General features: G+C 39.8%; 2 protein-coding genes across 2 annotated transcripts; one reads left to right on the top strand and one right to left on the bottom strand.

Moving 5' to 3' along the window:
* The first annotated feature begins 1,603 nt into the window (after window positions 1–1,603).
* On the top strand, window positions 1,604–3,512 carry LOC4328572 (lycopene beta cyclase, chloroplastic). The gene has a single exon (XM_066307199.1). It carries the CDS (start codon window positions 1,696–1,698, stop codon window positions 3,163–3,165), a length of 1,470 nt encoding a protein of 489 aa, XP_066163296.1. The 5' UTR covers window positions 1,604–1,695; the 3' UTR covers window positions 3,166–3,512.
* A 548-nt stretch (window positions 3,513–4,060) lies between these two features.
* Window positions 4,061–12,119, bottom strand: LOC4328571 (protein STRUBBELIG-RECEPTOR FAMILY 8). Its single transcript, XM_015771747.3, has 16 exons — window positions 11,873–12,119; window positions 11,639–11,774; window positions 11,077–11,148; window positions 10,935–11,000; window positions 10,785–10,856; window positions 10,642–10,713; window positions 7,510–7,581; window positions 7,355–7,420; window positions 7,212–7,277; window positions 6,802–7,130; window positions 6,106–6,362; window positions 5,591–5,862; window positions 5,360–5,495; window positions 5,103–5,242; window positions 4,868–5,024; window positions 4,061–4,599 (listed from the first exon to the last, which is right to left on the bottom strand). The coding sequence occupies exons 1-16, from the start codon at window positions 11,955–11,957 to the stop codon at window positions 4,441–4,443; spliced, it is 2,157 nt and encodes a 718-aa protein (XP_015627233.1). The 5' UTR covers window positions 11,958–12,119; the 3' UTR covers window positions 4,061–4,440.
* Between the last annotated feature and the right edge of the window lie 3,728 nt (window positions 12,120–15,847).

Raw genomic sequence — 15,847 nt, 5'->3', positions numbered from 1 at the left:
AGTTCGGCTGGCGTGAAAAGAAAAGTTCAGATATTGAAAATAAGTTTTAAAAGGGTTTATTTTTAAAATTAAAAATTAGAAACGTTCAAAAATTTTTAAAAAAATCCTCTTAGAAAAACACAGTAGTTCAATTTTTTTTTAAAAAAAACATCTTTGGGCCTGTTTAGATCCATTTGGAATGGTAAATGGCAAATGATAAAAGTTTTGGTAGCAAAAGTTTTGACATTGCAAAAGTACTAGTTGGTGTTTAGATGCATGTTAAAGTTTTGCTATTCTAGCACTAAAGTGAGAGAGAAAGAGAGAGGGAGTGGTCCCAAAGCACTTTTTAGCACAATTTGCTACTATGGACTAGCAAATTCCAAATGCCAAATTACCAACTTTTGCTACTAGTGTTTAGATCCAAAATGGCAAAACTTTTGCCATTTTGGAGGATCTAAACAGGGCCTTTGATTATAATAGACATTTGGGGAAAAAAAATCATATAATCCAAACAGGACCATCTAACTATTGGAGGTCTAATAACTAGAAGTAACTTGAAGCCAATTGGGTTGAGAATATCAGGATTTGCTGAAGTCGTAATTTGACTACCGACCAATCATTGATAACTGCACGGTTATTATCGCTTCAGTTTAGTAGAACTATATACCGAATTCTATCGAATCATTACCGTATTTGTATCGAAATTTGCAATTTTTCAGAATTACACCGTGGTAACCAAAGTAGTAATTAATTATTGTCGGTTTTTGTGGACGATGTTGAAAATTCCTATGTTTCAAATAGGACCGAACACGTTTAAAATGAACACTAAATTTTGACACGGTTAACTTGATAGGTGCCTTCAACCACCGTTCCGTAGGATATTTGTTTAGCCAAGTCTTAACAGCATGCACGGATAGAGTTGTAGCAAGTTCCTTCTTTCTCTGATAAACTGCTAGTAAAGCTGAAAATACGTAGGATCGAACCATTTAATGGTTTTGTACAATCATAATTAATGAAAAAAAGGGGAAAAGAGTCCGCTGCTTCAATTAGAAAAGGAAAAAAGTCCAAATCCCCCTAAATTATGCCCCTAAATCCATCTAGCCCCTCAAAAATATCAAACCAGGTATAGCTCGCTAAACTAATTTATAATTTGACCCGTTTAACGCACAAGTTATTTTGCGAGTTGGTTTTATACATCCGGCATGCTGACTCAACCGTATTTGCCACATTATGATTCTGATTGGATATCTACGAATGAGACTATCCAAAAAGCATATAATATTTTCATTGCATAATAAGTTTGCTAAGATACTGATTCACAATGTAAGTTATTTTAGTATTTTTCACATTCATATTGATGTTAATAAATCTAAATTAACATCAATATGAATGTGAAATTCATTAACATTAATATGAATATGAAAAATACCAGAATGATTTACATTGTGAAACAAGGAAATATATAGCTAAGAATTATTACGTTTTAGGACCTGTTCAGCAGAGTTCCCATTCTAAAATTCCATAATAAGTTGGCATGCAAAATTGCAAGAAGCCAGGTAGTTGGGAGAAAGTGGGCACTGAATCACTGTTCAGTGTTCAGTGGCGCCCCCCTACCACTCTCCCTGACCTCGCGGCCGCCCCACCCGCAATAAGAGGAAGAAAAGCTTATCAGGATTGCACGGCGATTCCCCACCTCCCGCGCCACGCCGCGCCGCCATGGCCACCACCGCCCTCCTCCTCCGCGCCCACCCCTCCTGCAAGCCCCCTCCCCCTCCCTCGCCGTCGCCGCGCCCCACGCGCGCGCTCGTCTGCCGCGCCGCCGCCGCCGGCGAGGCGCTGCGGTCGCTGGCCCCGCCGTCACGCCCCGAGCTGCTCTCCCTCGACCTCCCCCGCTACGACCCCGCCCGCTCCACCCCCGTCGACCTCGCCGTCGTCGGCGGCGGCCCCGCCGGCCTCGCCGTCGCGCAGCGCGTCGCGGAGGCGGGCCTCTCCGTCTGCGCCATCGACCCCTCCCCCGCCCTCGTCTGGCCCAACAACTACGGCGTCTGGGTCGACGAGTTCGACGCCATGGGACTCTCCCACTGCCTCGACGCCGTCTGGCCCTCCGCCACCGTCTTCACCCACGACGACGGCGCCGCCAAGTCGCTCCACCGCCCCTACGCCCGCGTCGCCCGCCGCAAGCTCAAGTCCACCATGATGGACCGCTGCGTCGCCCATGGCGTCACGTTCCACAAGGCCAGGGTCGTCAAGGCCGTCCACGGCGAGGCATCCTCCCTCCTCATCTGCGACGACGGCGTCGCCGTCCCGGCCACCGTCGTGCTCGACGCCACGGGGTTCTCCCGGTGCCTCGTCCAGTACGACAAGCCGTACGACCCGGGGTACCAGGTCGCCTATGGCATCCTCGCCGAGGTGGACGGACACCCGTTCGACATCGACAAGATGCTGTTCATGGACTGGCGCGACGCGCACCTCCCCGAGGGGTCCGAGATCAGGGAGCGCAACCGCCGCATCCCGACGTTCCTCTACGCCATGCCCTTCTCCCCGACGAGGATCTTCCTCGAGGAGACCTCCCTCGTGGCGCGCCCGGGCCTCGCCATGGACGACATCCAGGAGCGCATGGCGGCGAGGCTGCGCCACCTCGGGATACGCGTCCGCGCCGTGGAGGAGGACGAGCGGTGCGTCATCCCCATGGGCGGCCCGCTCCCGGTGCTCCCGCAGCGGGTCGTCGGCATCGGCGGCACCGCCGGGATGGTGCACCCGTCCACGGGCTACATGGTGGCGCGCACCCTCGCCACTGCGCCCATCGTGGCGGACGCCATCGTGCGCTTCCTCGACACCGGCAGCGGCGACAGCGCGTTCGCCGGCGACGCGCTGTCGGCGGAGGTGTGGAGGGAGCTGTGGCCGGCGCAGAGGAGGAGGCAGAGGGAGTTCTTCTGCTTCGGCATGGACATCCTCCTCAAGCTCGACCTCGACGGCACGCGGCGATTCTTCGACGCCTTCTTCGACCTGGAGCCGCGCTACTGGCACGGCTTCCTGTCGTCGAGGCTCTTCTTGCCGGAGCTCGCCATGTTCGGCCTCTCCCTCTTCGCCAAGGCCTCCAACACGTCGCGCCTCGAGATCATGGCCAAGGGCACCGCCCCTCTCGCCAAGATGATCGGCAACCTCATCCAGGACAGAGATAGGTGAGGTGAGGATCTGCATCATCTCTCATCTCAAGATCTGCATTTGGATCACTGAATTTTGCTGCTGCTGCTGCTGCTGCTGCTGCTGAATGTATCCAAGATTTGCAAAGATGAGAACACCATTAGCAGCAGCAAGCTAGGAGACAATCCATCCAGGAGATGAAGTGTGTGAGTTGAGTAACAATTGCTGCTGCAAAACACACTCTTTTTTAAGCCTGGTGATTACAAAATTTGAGCTGTATAGTTCATATTTGAGGTATGATGATGTGCCTCTCAATGTACTGTATAAATGTCATGATGTCAAACACACAGATCAATATTTCCCCAGACATATGGTAAAATTTTCACCTACATACTTCCTCTGGATTGATAATACTTGCCCTTTTGGATAAGGGCACGGTCTCCAAAAAGTAATTTTGGCAACTATTTTCTATTATAATATATATAGAAATATCAACAAATATATGATTTTATTGAAGTACTTTTTAGGACTAATCTACACATATGGTTTTTATATTTTTAAGATAAATATTTTAGAAATTATTTGTAGTCAAAGATTTTAAAGTTTGAGGCTGTTCACTTTGACGTCATTTTCTACCATACCATTTTTTTTTGACAAAGTAGCCAAAAGAGTGCCTACATTTAGTTTGTTGCTAAATTTTAGTACACACATAAAAAATCCTACCAAAATTTGGTAATATTGCCAACATTGCCAAAATTTTAGTATTGCCAAAATTTGGTAAGGTTTATTTTGGCATCAAAGTGAACAGCCCCTTTGACTTTACCCTTGTCCAAAACGAATAATATTATCAGCCCGGAGGGAGTAGCACAGAACAATCAATAACACATGTAGTAGTATGAAGTGAAGCTACACAAGAATTCATATGTGGTTGTAGTAGTAAGGTGTAAGAGCTTTGAAGCAATCATCATTAATAACACTTGGTATGAATTAACACAGTTGAGCATGAGCTCAAGGTTAAATCTCTTTTCCATCTTTTTCTCTACCTGTGAATCAGTGACCAACATGCTATACATATGCCATTGATTTAGGCCTGAAGAACAATGACTGGGAAACAAAAAATGAAAAAAAGAAAGGGGGAGAAGAATGAACAAAATTTGAACAATGAAGTACCAAAATTATCTTCTCAAATCCGTTCGACCATGAATCGTGTGATCAACTCGCGTTCACCAGTTCATCTTCATCATATGAGTAGTCCAAAGTTCTTGTAACTGAGCCTCCAAACTGTTTTTTTTCGCCTTGTACCATGGAAGGAACTTCTCAGAAGGAAAGGTCTCTCATGTCGCCTTCGCGTTCAGGGGCTCTGTATGAATATCCCAATTCTTCTCCAGATTGTCGCCTCACTATGCTGGCCCTTTGCATCAGGCGAACAAGTTGCTGAACTACCTCAGACATAGGAGGGCGAAACTCGGGCTCAGGCTGCGCAAAAAAAAAAAAAAATCACAAAAGATGTTCTTAGAATATGCTCCTGGCAGAGGATATTACAAGAAATCAAACTAAGATGCCCAACATCCAGATACTAACAATGTGGTCGGTGTCAGACTACAAGAATCCTACCAAACTCAGCAAGAAAGCTTATGTTACATTCCATTTTGGATTTCATGAAGGTCTCCATGTGTGCTCACTGATTACTATGTACCTATATCAATGTCTAAAGATCTATCACAATGCAAACGCATGAACATACCTGAACACACAGCGCGATTATGTCCGCAAAACGGGAGAGCGATTTAGCAGGGTACATTCCATTTAATGCTGGATCCACCATCTTAGCAAGCGCATCGATATCATGAAGCTGTGGAGTAGCCCATCGAACAAGAGATTGTTCTGATCTCTCTCTAGAACTGCAATATCCATCAGAAGGTCATTTTCAATTTATAAAACGCAATGCACCGGGATTTGAATATAAACTAGAAGCATACCTGTCTAGTGGTTTCCGCCCTGTCAATAGCTCTAACATCACAACTCCAAAACTGTACACATCACTCTTTACGGTATAAATTCCTGACATGGCAAACTCCGGGGCACTGTATCCAAATGAGCCAAACACCTCAGTTGAAACCTGGAATGGCAAACCAAGCATATTCAGTCCATTAATTAACTACTTCTACAGGAGCCAAACAAGGCCATCTGAGAACTTTAGCAACCAGAAGTTTAGAAATGTGGTGGTATGACTGACCTGTCTCTCCGTGTTGGGTGTCAAGGCGGCAAGCCCACAGTCAGATAAATGTGGATTATGCTCTTCATCGAGTAGGATGTTTGAGGACTTAAAGTTTCTATGCACAACAGATGGCAAGCACACCTCATGCAGGTACCTGGGAGAAGGTTTGAAAGACGTTAGAAGTGCCCCTGCTGCTGTAAAACATCAGAAAAGGTGAACAAAAAATGATGTATGATTCATAAAACTTACTCTAGCGCCCGAGCAGTCCCTAGGGCTACCCTTACACGGATGTTCCATGTAAGCTTCCTGCTCAACTCATCAGAGTAGTGCAGCACATCATGCAGTGTTCCATTTCCAATGTACTCATAAACAAGAAGCCTTTGCCCATGCTCAACACAATACCCTGTAAGTGGCACAATGTTTGGATGCCTTAGCCGTGACATGCTCGATACAGCCTCAAGAAAATTGTCTTCTTCCTGCAAGGAAAGGGCTGAACTATCTATCTTCTTAACTGCAAGAACCTGCAATCACAGCACGCAACTCAGTCGCAGTGCATAGCATGACACAAAAATAATAAGAGGGTGAAAAAATTTCAAATATTTTTAGTTTTACTGCCTATAGGAGTAAACAGGCTAAAAACCATCGGGGTTTGGCTGTATGTATAACAGTGTTGCACAGCTGATTCATCCACTGACTAAATTATAAGGTTATGGTTTACATTCCACTTCATGCAACATTCATTTAATATAAGATGCATATTTTACCTTTCCATTGGGGAAATCGGCCTTGTAAACACGACCAAGTGAGCCCTCTCCTAGAAGGGAATCTTGACAGAAGCTATTAGTGGCAACTTGGAGGGAAGCAACAGTATAAGGCGTTGCAGTGATTGGGACCTTTGTCTTTCTCATAGAACCAGTTTTACCATAAATCCTCTCTGGAGTCATTTTCTCAGCAGGTGAGATCTTCATAGTTGCTACAGAAGTATTCTCAGGACTCTGCTCTGGGATTTCCCTGTTAGAAGCTACAGAAGAGAAGGGTGGAAATATGTATTATGAGCAACACAAGTGCATTCCGTTACACGCTGTAAGTTAATGATGTAAAACAGTTCTTAGTTTTGATTGTATTTTCAGAGCAAAGGTAAAATCATCAGAATTCCATATAGATCTATCAAGTACATATGATCCAAGACTTCGAGTTTTAGCTGCCCCTAACTAAATTGACAAACTAAGCTGGTCTCATGCAAATGCCTGACTTGAAATATACTAAAAGTGGGGTCTCAAATATACATGATTTATCATTTTATAGATCAACCAAAATTCAAGGATATCTTATTTTATAGGGAAAGCATATGGTTATCCTTTCAACTAAGGATTGTCTCAGCTAACTGAAATTATATATTATTAAAGATAAGAAAAATATTGCAATAAGAAATCATGACAGCATATGAACAAGTGTAATACCTCTCTCTATGTTTACTGATAGTGGACCTACAAAATCTTTTGAATTGCTGCTGGTATCATCCTTTCTTTTCTGAGCATTGCGAATGCAGAATACCAAAAGAAGAAGTGCACATAAGGCACCAACTGTTGAGCCAGCAACTATCCCGACAAGCGGGCCTGTCTGAAGACCTTGCTTCTTGTCACCTTGACCAGCTGGGCTTACTGAGCCTTCTGGAGCATCTCCACTTCCCCGAGGATGGCTGGGCCGATTACGTGGTCTTCTAGGGGGTGGTGGCATAAAAGGTGGTGGTGGTGGAGCAGGTCCATTTGTGAATGAGTTTCCTCCAAGTCTATGGTTGTAATTGCAACAGGTCATTAGAGTGTGTCAAAGATGATTTCCAAAGAGAAAGGGCAGTAAAAGTATCTCATACGTCAGATCTGGGATTGAACTGAATTCTTGTGGTATCCAGCCATTGAAATTGTTGTTTGCAATATTTCTGTTTGAAGAGAAGGAAATCTCAGTTATTAAGCAAGCAGCATAGCAGTCAATTTGTTGTCTGAAAAACTCGCTTACAGTGTTGTGAGGCTTAGACCACTGAGAACATTGACAGAACCTGTTAATTGATTGTTTTGCATATAACTGCAAAATGGAGAATTTTATATCAAGCATTAGAAAGTTTTTAAAAAATGTTTAAATTGGGGTTTACATGAAAATTACAAGATACTCACAGACTAGAAAGATTTGAAAGAGAGCCAAGAGAATTGGGAAGATCCCCTGTCAATTTGTTGAAAGATACATCTCTGCCAAGGAATGTAAACAGTATCAGATGAATTCATGAGACCAAGGGAAGAGCATGTGTGTTAGTATAAAGTACTTCCTCCGTTTCACAATGTAAGACTTTCTAGCATTGCCCACATTCATATAGATGCTAATGAATCTAGATATTATTCATTAGCTTCTATATGAATGTGGGCAATGCTAGAAAGTCTTACATTGTGAAACGGAGGGAGTAGAAGGTAAATCTTATTACCATAAACGTGCAAAGGGTATAACTGCATGTCAAAACATAACAGCAAGTTTTACAACATTCATTGTAACTAGGAAGGTAGCCCGCACACATGCGCGGGCATCTTATTTAATGTGTTTGAAATTTTATTACGAATTTTTACGATTACTCTATTATAAACATGTTTTTTGAATAATTTGCTTGGGGTTTCTTTGAGTGCTAGTATTTCTTTTTCTAATTACCACTGTAGTATATGAATTCTAAACTAAAATTACTTAAAACCATTGTAGTTTTAAATTTATAAGAAACTATTGTGTCACAGTGAAATTGTTTCCTATGAAACTATAATATCATTTGTACACAATGCATTTCTTTTTTAATATTTAGTATATTTTATTTTTGCAGAGTAACATTTTTCTTGTATACTATATATGTTAATATCCTTAAAAAATATTCATAAATGACATATATGACTTTGCTATTTAGAATGGGTTTCAAATTCGAAAAAAATGTTAGATTTAGAAAAAAATAAATGTTCAGTTTTCAATTTTATTTCATGTTATTTTAATTTTTTTTTCTAGATTTCCATTCCGTCAAGTATCTCTTAAATGTTTTGATCTCTGCAATTTGGAATGAAAATATAAATGGGTTAAGGTGGTACAACTTGGCATGGGGTAATGGCATCCTTTCTAAATTTCTCTCTCCAATTAAGAATTAAGTAATGGTACCACTAAACTGGAGTGTTTCTGGATTTACCAAATAAATAAATATATAAATATACATGGTCTTTAATTTCCATATAGAATTGATTTGATATATATGGTTGTTTCACTGCTATAATTCCTTGGCACAAACCATGTGCTTGCTACGATCTTATATGATGCTCAACGCACCATGTTGGTTATTTTCAATCTGTTATCTATATATGACAAATAGACCCTACACGGGGTACACGTTACGACTAAAAAAATGATATAATCAAAAGCTTTTTCTCTAATCTATTAGTGACACCATATATCATATGTATAATTTATATGCTATGATCATCCTAGGAACATTTATTTATCTCGTATAAGATAATTTATTCACAAAAGCGCATCTAAAATCAAGTACAAGTAAATAGCCCCTATTTGCCTATTAAGAGAAATTAATTACTTCCTCTTTTTTGGAAAAATATATCAATAATTACAACACCAAATTACTTTTAGTAAATTTAAAATTGAATATGTTTTTTATAATATATTTGTTTTTTATAATATATTCAAAACGGAAGTAGTCGGTAGAAAGACATTAGATGTCTAGCAGGGTATAATAAATAATAGGTTTACTGGTTTATTAAAAAAAATAAGGTGGGATATTTGAATTTCTAATGAGAAATTTTTATTTTATTTTATTTAGTGGAGGCCTCAAGGTGGATATGTTCCACAAGGTAAGTCAATACGCATATTATATTATTGATTTAATTAAAAATTACAGTAGTTTATACATATTGTAAATTATATATAATTTAAGAAATTATGATTATTTTAAAGTCCAATTTATGCTGCTTCTATAAGTGCTAGATAGAGGAGAAAGAGAAGAAAATCATGTGATAGAGGGAGAGCCAGCTACATGTGTTAGGTAGAGGTCCATTTTTGAGATTTTTTTGGGTAAAGATAATTTTTATTTTAGTCATTGCGTGGAGTGAAAAAAACAAAGAAGGAATGGCAAGGAGAGAGAAATAGGAGGATGGGTGAGGGAAGAAGGTTGGTTTGCGATTTTTTTAAAAGATAGATCTAACCATATAAGATAGTGGGTCCATCAATTTAAGTGGAAATCGATAGTTAGATGTTTTATTGCACATATTTATTGAATTTTTAATTTATTAGAGTTCCTTATAATGACTTAAGAGCATTTATAGGCATACCACATAGTTAGAACGGTCACATGATCTAAATTTTAAATAATAAAATATGAGCAATATGAATTTTGAATTATGTATTTAATTATAAATAACTCAACAATTGAAAAGAAAAAAGAAAAATATGTAACTTGAGAGTTATGATCATTTAGATGTCCAAATTATTTTTTAATATATGGAGTGTTAGTTAGAAAATAGGATAAATTAGCTAAAAGATAGGAGAGAAGGGGAGAGTAGGAGGGTGGGAGGGAGCACGTACGTACGCAATGGAGGTGGGGATACCACTTTTTTCCTTTTTCCTTTTAGATGTAGATCTAATGGTTAAAATTAATGGGTCCACCGATTTAAAGGAAAATCAATGGTTAGATATTTATTTGATTTTTTTATTAAATTAAAATGCCATATGGCGGTTTAGGAGCGTTTGTAGGAGACGACGTGGCGGCTTGAGAGCGTTTATAGGAAGTTTAATGGACTTTTAGTATATAATAGAAGATTTCTAAGTTCATACTCAACTGTTGGAAGGGTTGCTTAGCTTTGCACTAGGTGGTTGATAGTGTCCCCTGGTACTACTACCAAGAATCAAGTCTCAAAATAATAATAAAGGTCACGTAACAGTACTAACGAATTGGAGGGAAATACTCAAAGCATTTATTGTATGGGCATCAATGTTATGGAATAATAAAATGACAAGAACCAAAATGGACAAGAAGATGGCATGCCTGGATTTAATCACTACAAACAGAACTGCTACTGAATTTCTACCTCTTAGGACTAACTTCTGCTATGGACCATGAAGCAAAAAGGCATTTTATGGAAGTTTATATGAGGCCATTTTAAGAATAAAATTTGAATTGAATTGTTGCCAAAAGATATATGCCATGTTGCAGAAGAATGTCTCTTGACCGTAAATAGAAACACTGTGTAATCACACAAAATCTAAATAAGATGACTTACAGCTCTGAAAGTGAATTGAGACTTCCAAATAAATCACCTATCTGTTGAGACAGTGAGTTGTGGCTGACATTGCTGCATTAACGATGTTACATTAATACTTGTTGATACAAAAGACAGCAAAGTAGTGATGGACAGAAGCTTACAGGTACTCTAATGAAACCATGTTGGATATAGAGTACGGAAGGTTGCCAGATAAGTTGTTGGTTGCCAGATTCCTGTGTCATCATTTAGAATAAAACACCCTATACTTATTGCTGCGTAACAGATTATAATAGGTGGGGTACATTACATACAGATATGTGAGATTCGGTGGCAGCTGGTAAGGAATTGAACCATGCAAGTTGTTGTTGCTCAAATCTCTGCAAGTAACGAAACGGGAGATCAAAACAATGCATAAAAAAAAATGAAGAGTATAACCAAGTTTTGAGCTCTCACAATGTCTTCAATGAGAATAGACTGGAGAGTTCATATCCCAGAGAGCCATCCAGTCCTACCCCAGCAAGCCTACTATACAATGGAAGAAGAATACGAGAGCAAGTCAGTGTTGAGTAGCTTCTTATAGTAACAAAAGTAAATAAAACTAAACAAAAGATGATGTATGTTCCAAAATGAAGTTTTTTTCCCACTGAATTTCCAACAAACTTGGTAAGAGGAGTTGAGACACCAATGAAAACAGAACTGCCATGAATGTAGTGAAGTTGGTTAGTGCGATGTAGTCACATTCCATAGATGGATCCAAAAAAGGAGTTTAATTCCCCTCTTTTCATTAATCCTGTTAGAAGATTTTGGCAATCCTAAACTATCTGCCATCAATGAAGATGGTGCACAATGTGATATTGTGATTCGATTCCCAAATGCACATTTGTTTTTATTCAGCTTGCAGAGAGTCAGAAATTTAGAATGCAGTAAGAATCAAACACCAGCCAATGAAAGAACTCATCAAATCCAATAAAAAAAAGCCAATGAAAGCTTCGCTGTCGCATCACGGGATCTTTACATTTCGGTGACGCCAGCGCCGGAGCAGGAGATCCCCTGCCACCCCGCGCCGCAAGGGTCGCCGCCGCCGCCGGCCGACCACCCAGCCAGCTGCGACGGGCTGTTCCACGACGAATACAGATTCCCAAGCGCCGCAGCTGCAACAACACCCCAACCATCAAAGGAAAAAGAAAACAAGATTTCCTGAACATTCCAAGAAAACCAAGAACCCCATGAATCGTGGGCCGCAGCTCACCGTCGGAGGCGTCGGTGGTGGCTCCCGCCGGCGCCGACGAGACAGCAAGAAGAAACCCAACCAATGCGGCGGCCAGCGCCGCCATTCTTGGCCCCTCCCTCCCACTAACACCTACTAGCTTCCACCCTCTTTCTCTCAAGAACGCAAACTTTGTAGGCCTTTCTCGGTTGCTTCTTGCCTTCTTGGCTAGGAAACGGCCACGCGGATCGCCATGGCCGCCGCCGCTGCCAATGGACAGCTAATGTGCAGGGAGCAAAACAGCTACTACTAGTAAGATAAAGAGGAGGAAAAGGAGAGAACACCGGATTGCTTCCTCCAGGAGGAGATTTGGATGCGGCGAGTGTGGGTAAAGAATTCAATATCTTTCTCCGCGGCCTTAAATTCTTTGATAGGCTTCTTTTTTAGGGTGCTGTTTGTTCTTGGCTTCTGCCTCTCATCAATGGGAGGAAGAAAGGGATGAGCTTTTTGATTCGATTAATAAATGTGGGGAGCAGGTGAAAGGTGAGGTAGGAGGAAGGAAGGAAGGAAGCAAAGCTGATCCTATGCTTTGCTAATGGAGTGGGAAAAAATGTTGTATATTAGGCTGTGTTTAGTTCAACACAAAGTTTGTATTTTGGTTAAAATTAGAGATGATGTGACTGAAAAATTGTGTGTGTATAACATGTTGATGTGATGGAAAAGGACGGATCCAAAGATCCAAACTTTGGATCTAAACACAGCCTTAGTAGTATAATGATTCTTGTGTTTGTGTTGTGTTTGACTCAAAATGTGGCTCTTCACTCAAGTGATTCCTCCTCAGGGTTTATAGAACCCATAAAAATCGTTCTGGATTTTTCAAACCGGGCCGAAAATATAAACTAGAGTATTTAGTTTTGATAAAGTTAAAATGATTAAATCGAGTTTTATTTTTTATAAGATTTATTTAAATTTTATCGGTATTTATCGGTTTAACAAATAGTTTCAATAAAACCCAAAGGCATTCCTCATGAGTGGTTTTTGATCTGTTGGGACTGTGAACCATGTTCCTCCTCCTTCCTCCTATGTTCCCCACAGCCAAAAAAAAGCTTGCTTTTTTCTTGCCAGTTTCCAACTCTCTCTGAATCCAGCTATGCTACTTACTTTTGTTGTTGGATGCAGTTAGTTGGTGACCTGTATTGCAACAGTTTCACACAGCAAGTGTTTACAGAAATGTAATCATGTACTACTACAGCAGATGTTGGCATGGTCTTCAATGCACTCATTTTACCAGAAAATAGTAGATCTTGAATCATATGTAAAAAAAAGATATTAACAATATATTCATGGTGTAAAAGTATTCTCAATGAAAATTTGGGTCATTATTGATTTTGTCATGGCATGCATATATTTTTTATGTATATGTATCGATCCGTGATCAAGATTTTGAATGTTTTAAGTTATATTATGTACTCTCTTCGTCTTAAAATATAGTAATTTTTAGTTGGATGGGACGTATCTAGTCCTTCTGTTTAAATTCATAGTATTAGGATACATCCCATCCATCCAAGCAAAAGTTGCTATATTTTGGGATGGAAGAAATAGTGACTACTATACCAAAATAGTATAAATGTAGTAGTTTAGCGTAATGTAAATTTTATCACAATATGAGCAACTAATATTATGATGAGTATTATATAGTTCAGAACATACTTGTCAAAGCAACTTAGAACATGTGCATTTCTTAACACTTACTTCAGGTGTTATAGAACTCTCTCCTTTAACACATGCTCTATCATTATTATTTTTGTCTGCTCCATCACATCAGATACTATGCCTGTTATTTTCTGATTAACATATATATTTTACTTCAGTTTTCGTTAGCCCGTTAAAATTTTACTTTAGAATATGAGATATTTCAAGTCTGTAATAATTAAAACTCCATTATTATCTAATAGTTTTTTTTGATTTTTTTCCTTAACTTCATCTTCATATCTAGTAGAAACGAATGCTATCATGCCAAGCTTGTTAAATTTTGACTAGAAGTTTATGATTTGCATGTTAAGAAATTTTGGTACATTACATGAGCTTAGGATGTGCTAGAGTCATGGCAAACACTTACAGTACAGTACTATGCTAAATCAGCCTAGCTAGTCTTCGGCTGAGATTGATGTACATCTTGAAACATTTGTCTCCTGCTAAATGTGTTTGGTAGATCATGCCGGTTGCTTGCAAGTTGGGTTCTGACTATTTTGACCAACCATTTGATTAATTGAGCCGCCCGTTTGCAACTAACCAGTACAGGGTTAGTCTTTGTTATTTTATTTTATTTATTTCAATCCATATGAATGTTGCATTGTACTTAACTATGCAATTATGAACATGGTTACGTACTATATTACTATTCTGCCCATGCATGTGGTGAGCTGAAAAAAATAATTGCTCTAGATGGCATCAGTTCTGTGTTCATCTAACTGTACTTAAGATGTGGCAGGATGATCAGTGTCTGAAATTGTGGCTTTTGGTCCTGGTAGTCTTGTTGTGTCTTGTCATCTTCTTTCCAAGAAAGAAGCTGAAAAAAACAAGATTGTGTTCAGCTGTTAGGTATGTGTAGAATGTTAGGGGAGACTTGCAAAGACCGTTATTAATATGTGAAATCAATCTAAAATCACAGAGATGGAACAAGAGAACATGATAATGCTAGTAGGGTTTGATGAAATTTGGGCAAATTTAAATTTAGAAAAAAAATAAAAAAAATCCTATAAGTAGTATCTAATTTCTCTTGCTATTTGGTGAAAAAGAATTTGTGAAAAAAACGAAGTTAACATCATATTTTGCCGCTAAACCAAAACTAAAACTAAAATAGGAAAAATAGGCTAGGTCCACAGTGAACACTATACATGGAGCCCTTTAGGCCCACTTGAGGGAAAACGTGCAGTTCCTACCTTGTTTCAAAAATGTCTATAATATACCACAGGTCTCTACATGATTCTTATATTCTTTTACATTTTCTGAATTTTACCTATATTTTTCTATAGATACCTATAATTTTCCAGAATTTGTCCTACTTTTTTTTTTGCATTTTTCAGTCCACTGAATAATATATCATGGTTACCACCACTTACCTGCGGTTACCGGCTACTGCGACCGATTGAGGGAGTTTGAAAATTTTGTATTCAAAAAGTTAAAGATGAATTTTTGTGCCCTTTTTTTTTTTGTGTTAACGGCACAGTTACCGCTTACCTTGGGTGGTAGTAAAACCAATACCACCACAGGGGGAACCTTAGCCGCAGTCCAATTCCTGCCGATTTTCTGAACCTGAAATTGCAAGAAAACTAACCATTCTACTCACATCTGAAACCTGAATCCTGAAGCAATTAACCAAACCATGCATGGCATGTGACAAGGTTACAATGCAGCCGATTTGTTGGCCCTATGGCCTGTGAGATCCTGCAGATTTACAGCCTAAATTATTTATCAGCATTTTGTCCTTCAGCTCCTGAAACCTTCTGCTTTGTCCACTGCCCAGTCCAGACTGGACTGTCCAACTCTTCAAGCTGTTGCAGCCTCCATGATTGACATTTTTCTGCTTTGTTTGGCCATCTGCATGGATGAATGAATGATTTCATTTCAGTTACATCTAGCTTGCTCACCTAAAAAATACGGAGTACTACTTAACCCCCAAATCATTGGCTGTCTTGATCCAATAAAAGGAAATAGAGGATGATGATGTAATAGCAGCTCATGCATCTATCTGCTCATCTTCACCTACCTATAGTTGGAACAGCAGGTTCATTCAGGTAATTATTCTGAATCCCTGTTCAGTCCAGATGTGAGTTAAAAAAAAACTGGATCTCCCATGATGAGAGAAAATGATGGTTAACTGTGGTGAGTGGATCCAGTCAGGCACTCAGACAAAATGCATCATGCAACTGGGATTCAATTGCGAAATGCTGGTCTGGTCCCTTCTTGTAAAACCTGATGCAATGATCAGATCACCCTGACACCTTGGTGTTTTTT

Source organism: Oryza sativa, chromosome 2 (genome assembly GCF_034140825.1).
Source record: "Oryza sativa Japonica Group chromosome 2, ASM3414082v1".
Lineage (NCBI taxonomy): Eukaryota > Viridiplantae > Streptophyta > Magnoliopsida > Poales > Poaceae > Oryza > Oryza sativa.
The sequence above is the reverse complement of the archived record's forward strand: the minus strand, read 5'-3'. Positions and strand labels throughout refer to the sequence as shown.

Excerpts from the sequence above, each read along its gene's own strand:
- LOC4328572 (XM_066307199.1), top strand. The coding sequence starts at position 1,696 with ATGGCCACCACCGCCCTCCTCCTCCGCGCCCACCCCTCCTGCAAGCCC.
- LOC4328571 (XM_015771747.3), bottom strand. The coding sequence starts at position 11,957 with ATGGCGGCGCTGGCCGCCGCATTGGTTGGGTTTCTTCTTGCTGTCTCG. Across the intron at positions 5,863-6,105 it reads CCGATTTCCCCAATGGAAAG|GTTCTTGCAGTTAAGAAGAT; the intron begins GTAAAATATGCA and ends CTGTGATTGCAG. Across the intron at positions 4,600-4,867 it reads TAATCGCGCTGTGTGTTCAG|CCTGAGCCCGAGTTTCGCCC; the intron begins GTATGTTCATGC and ends TTTTTTGCGCAG.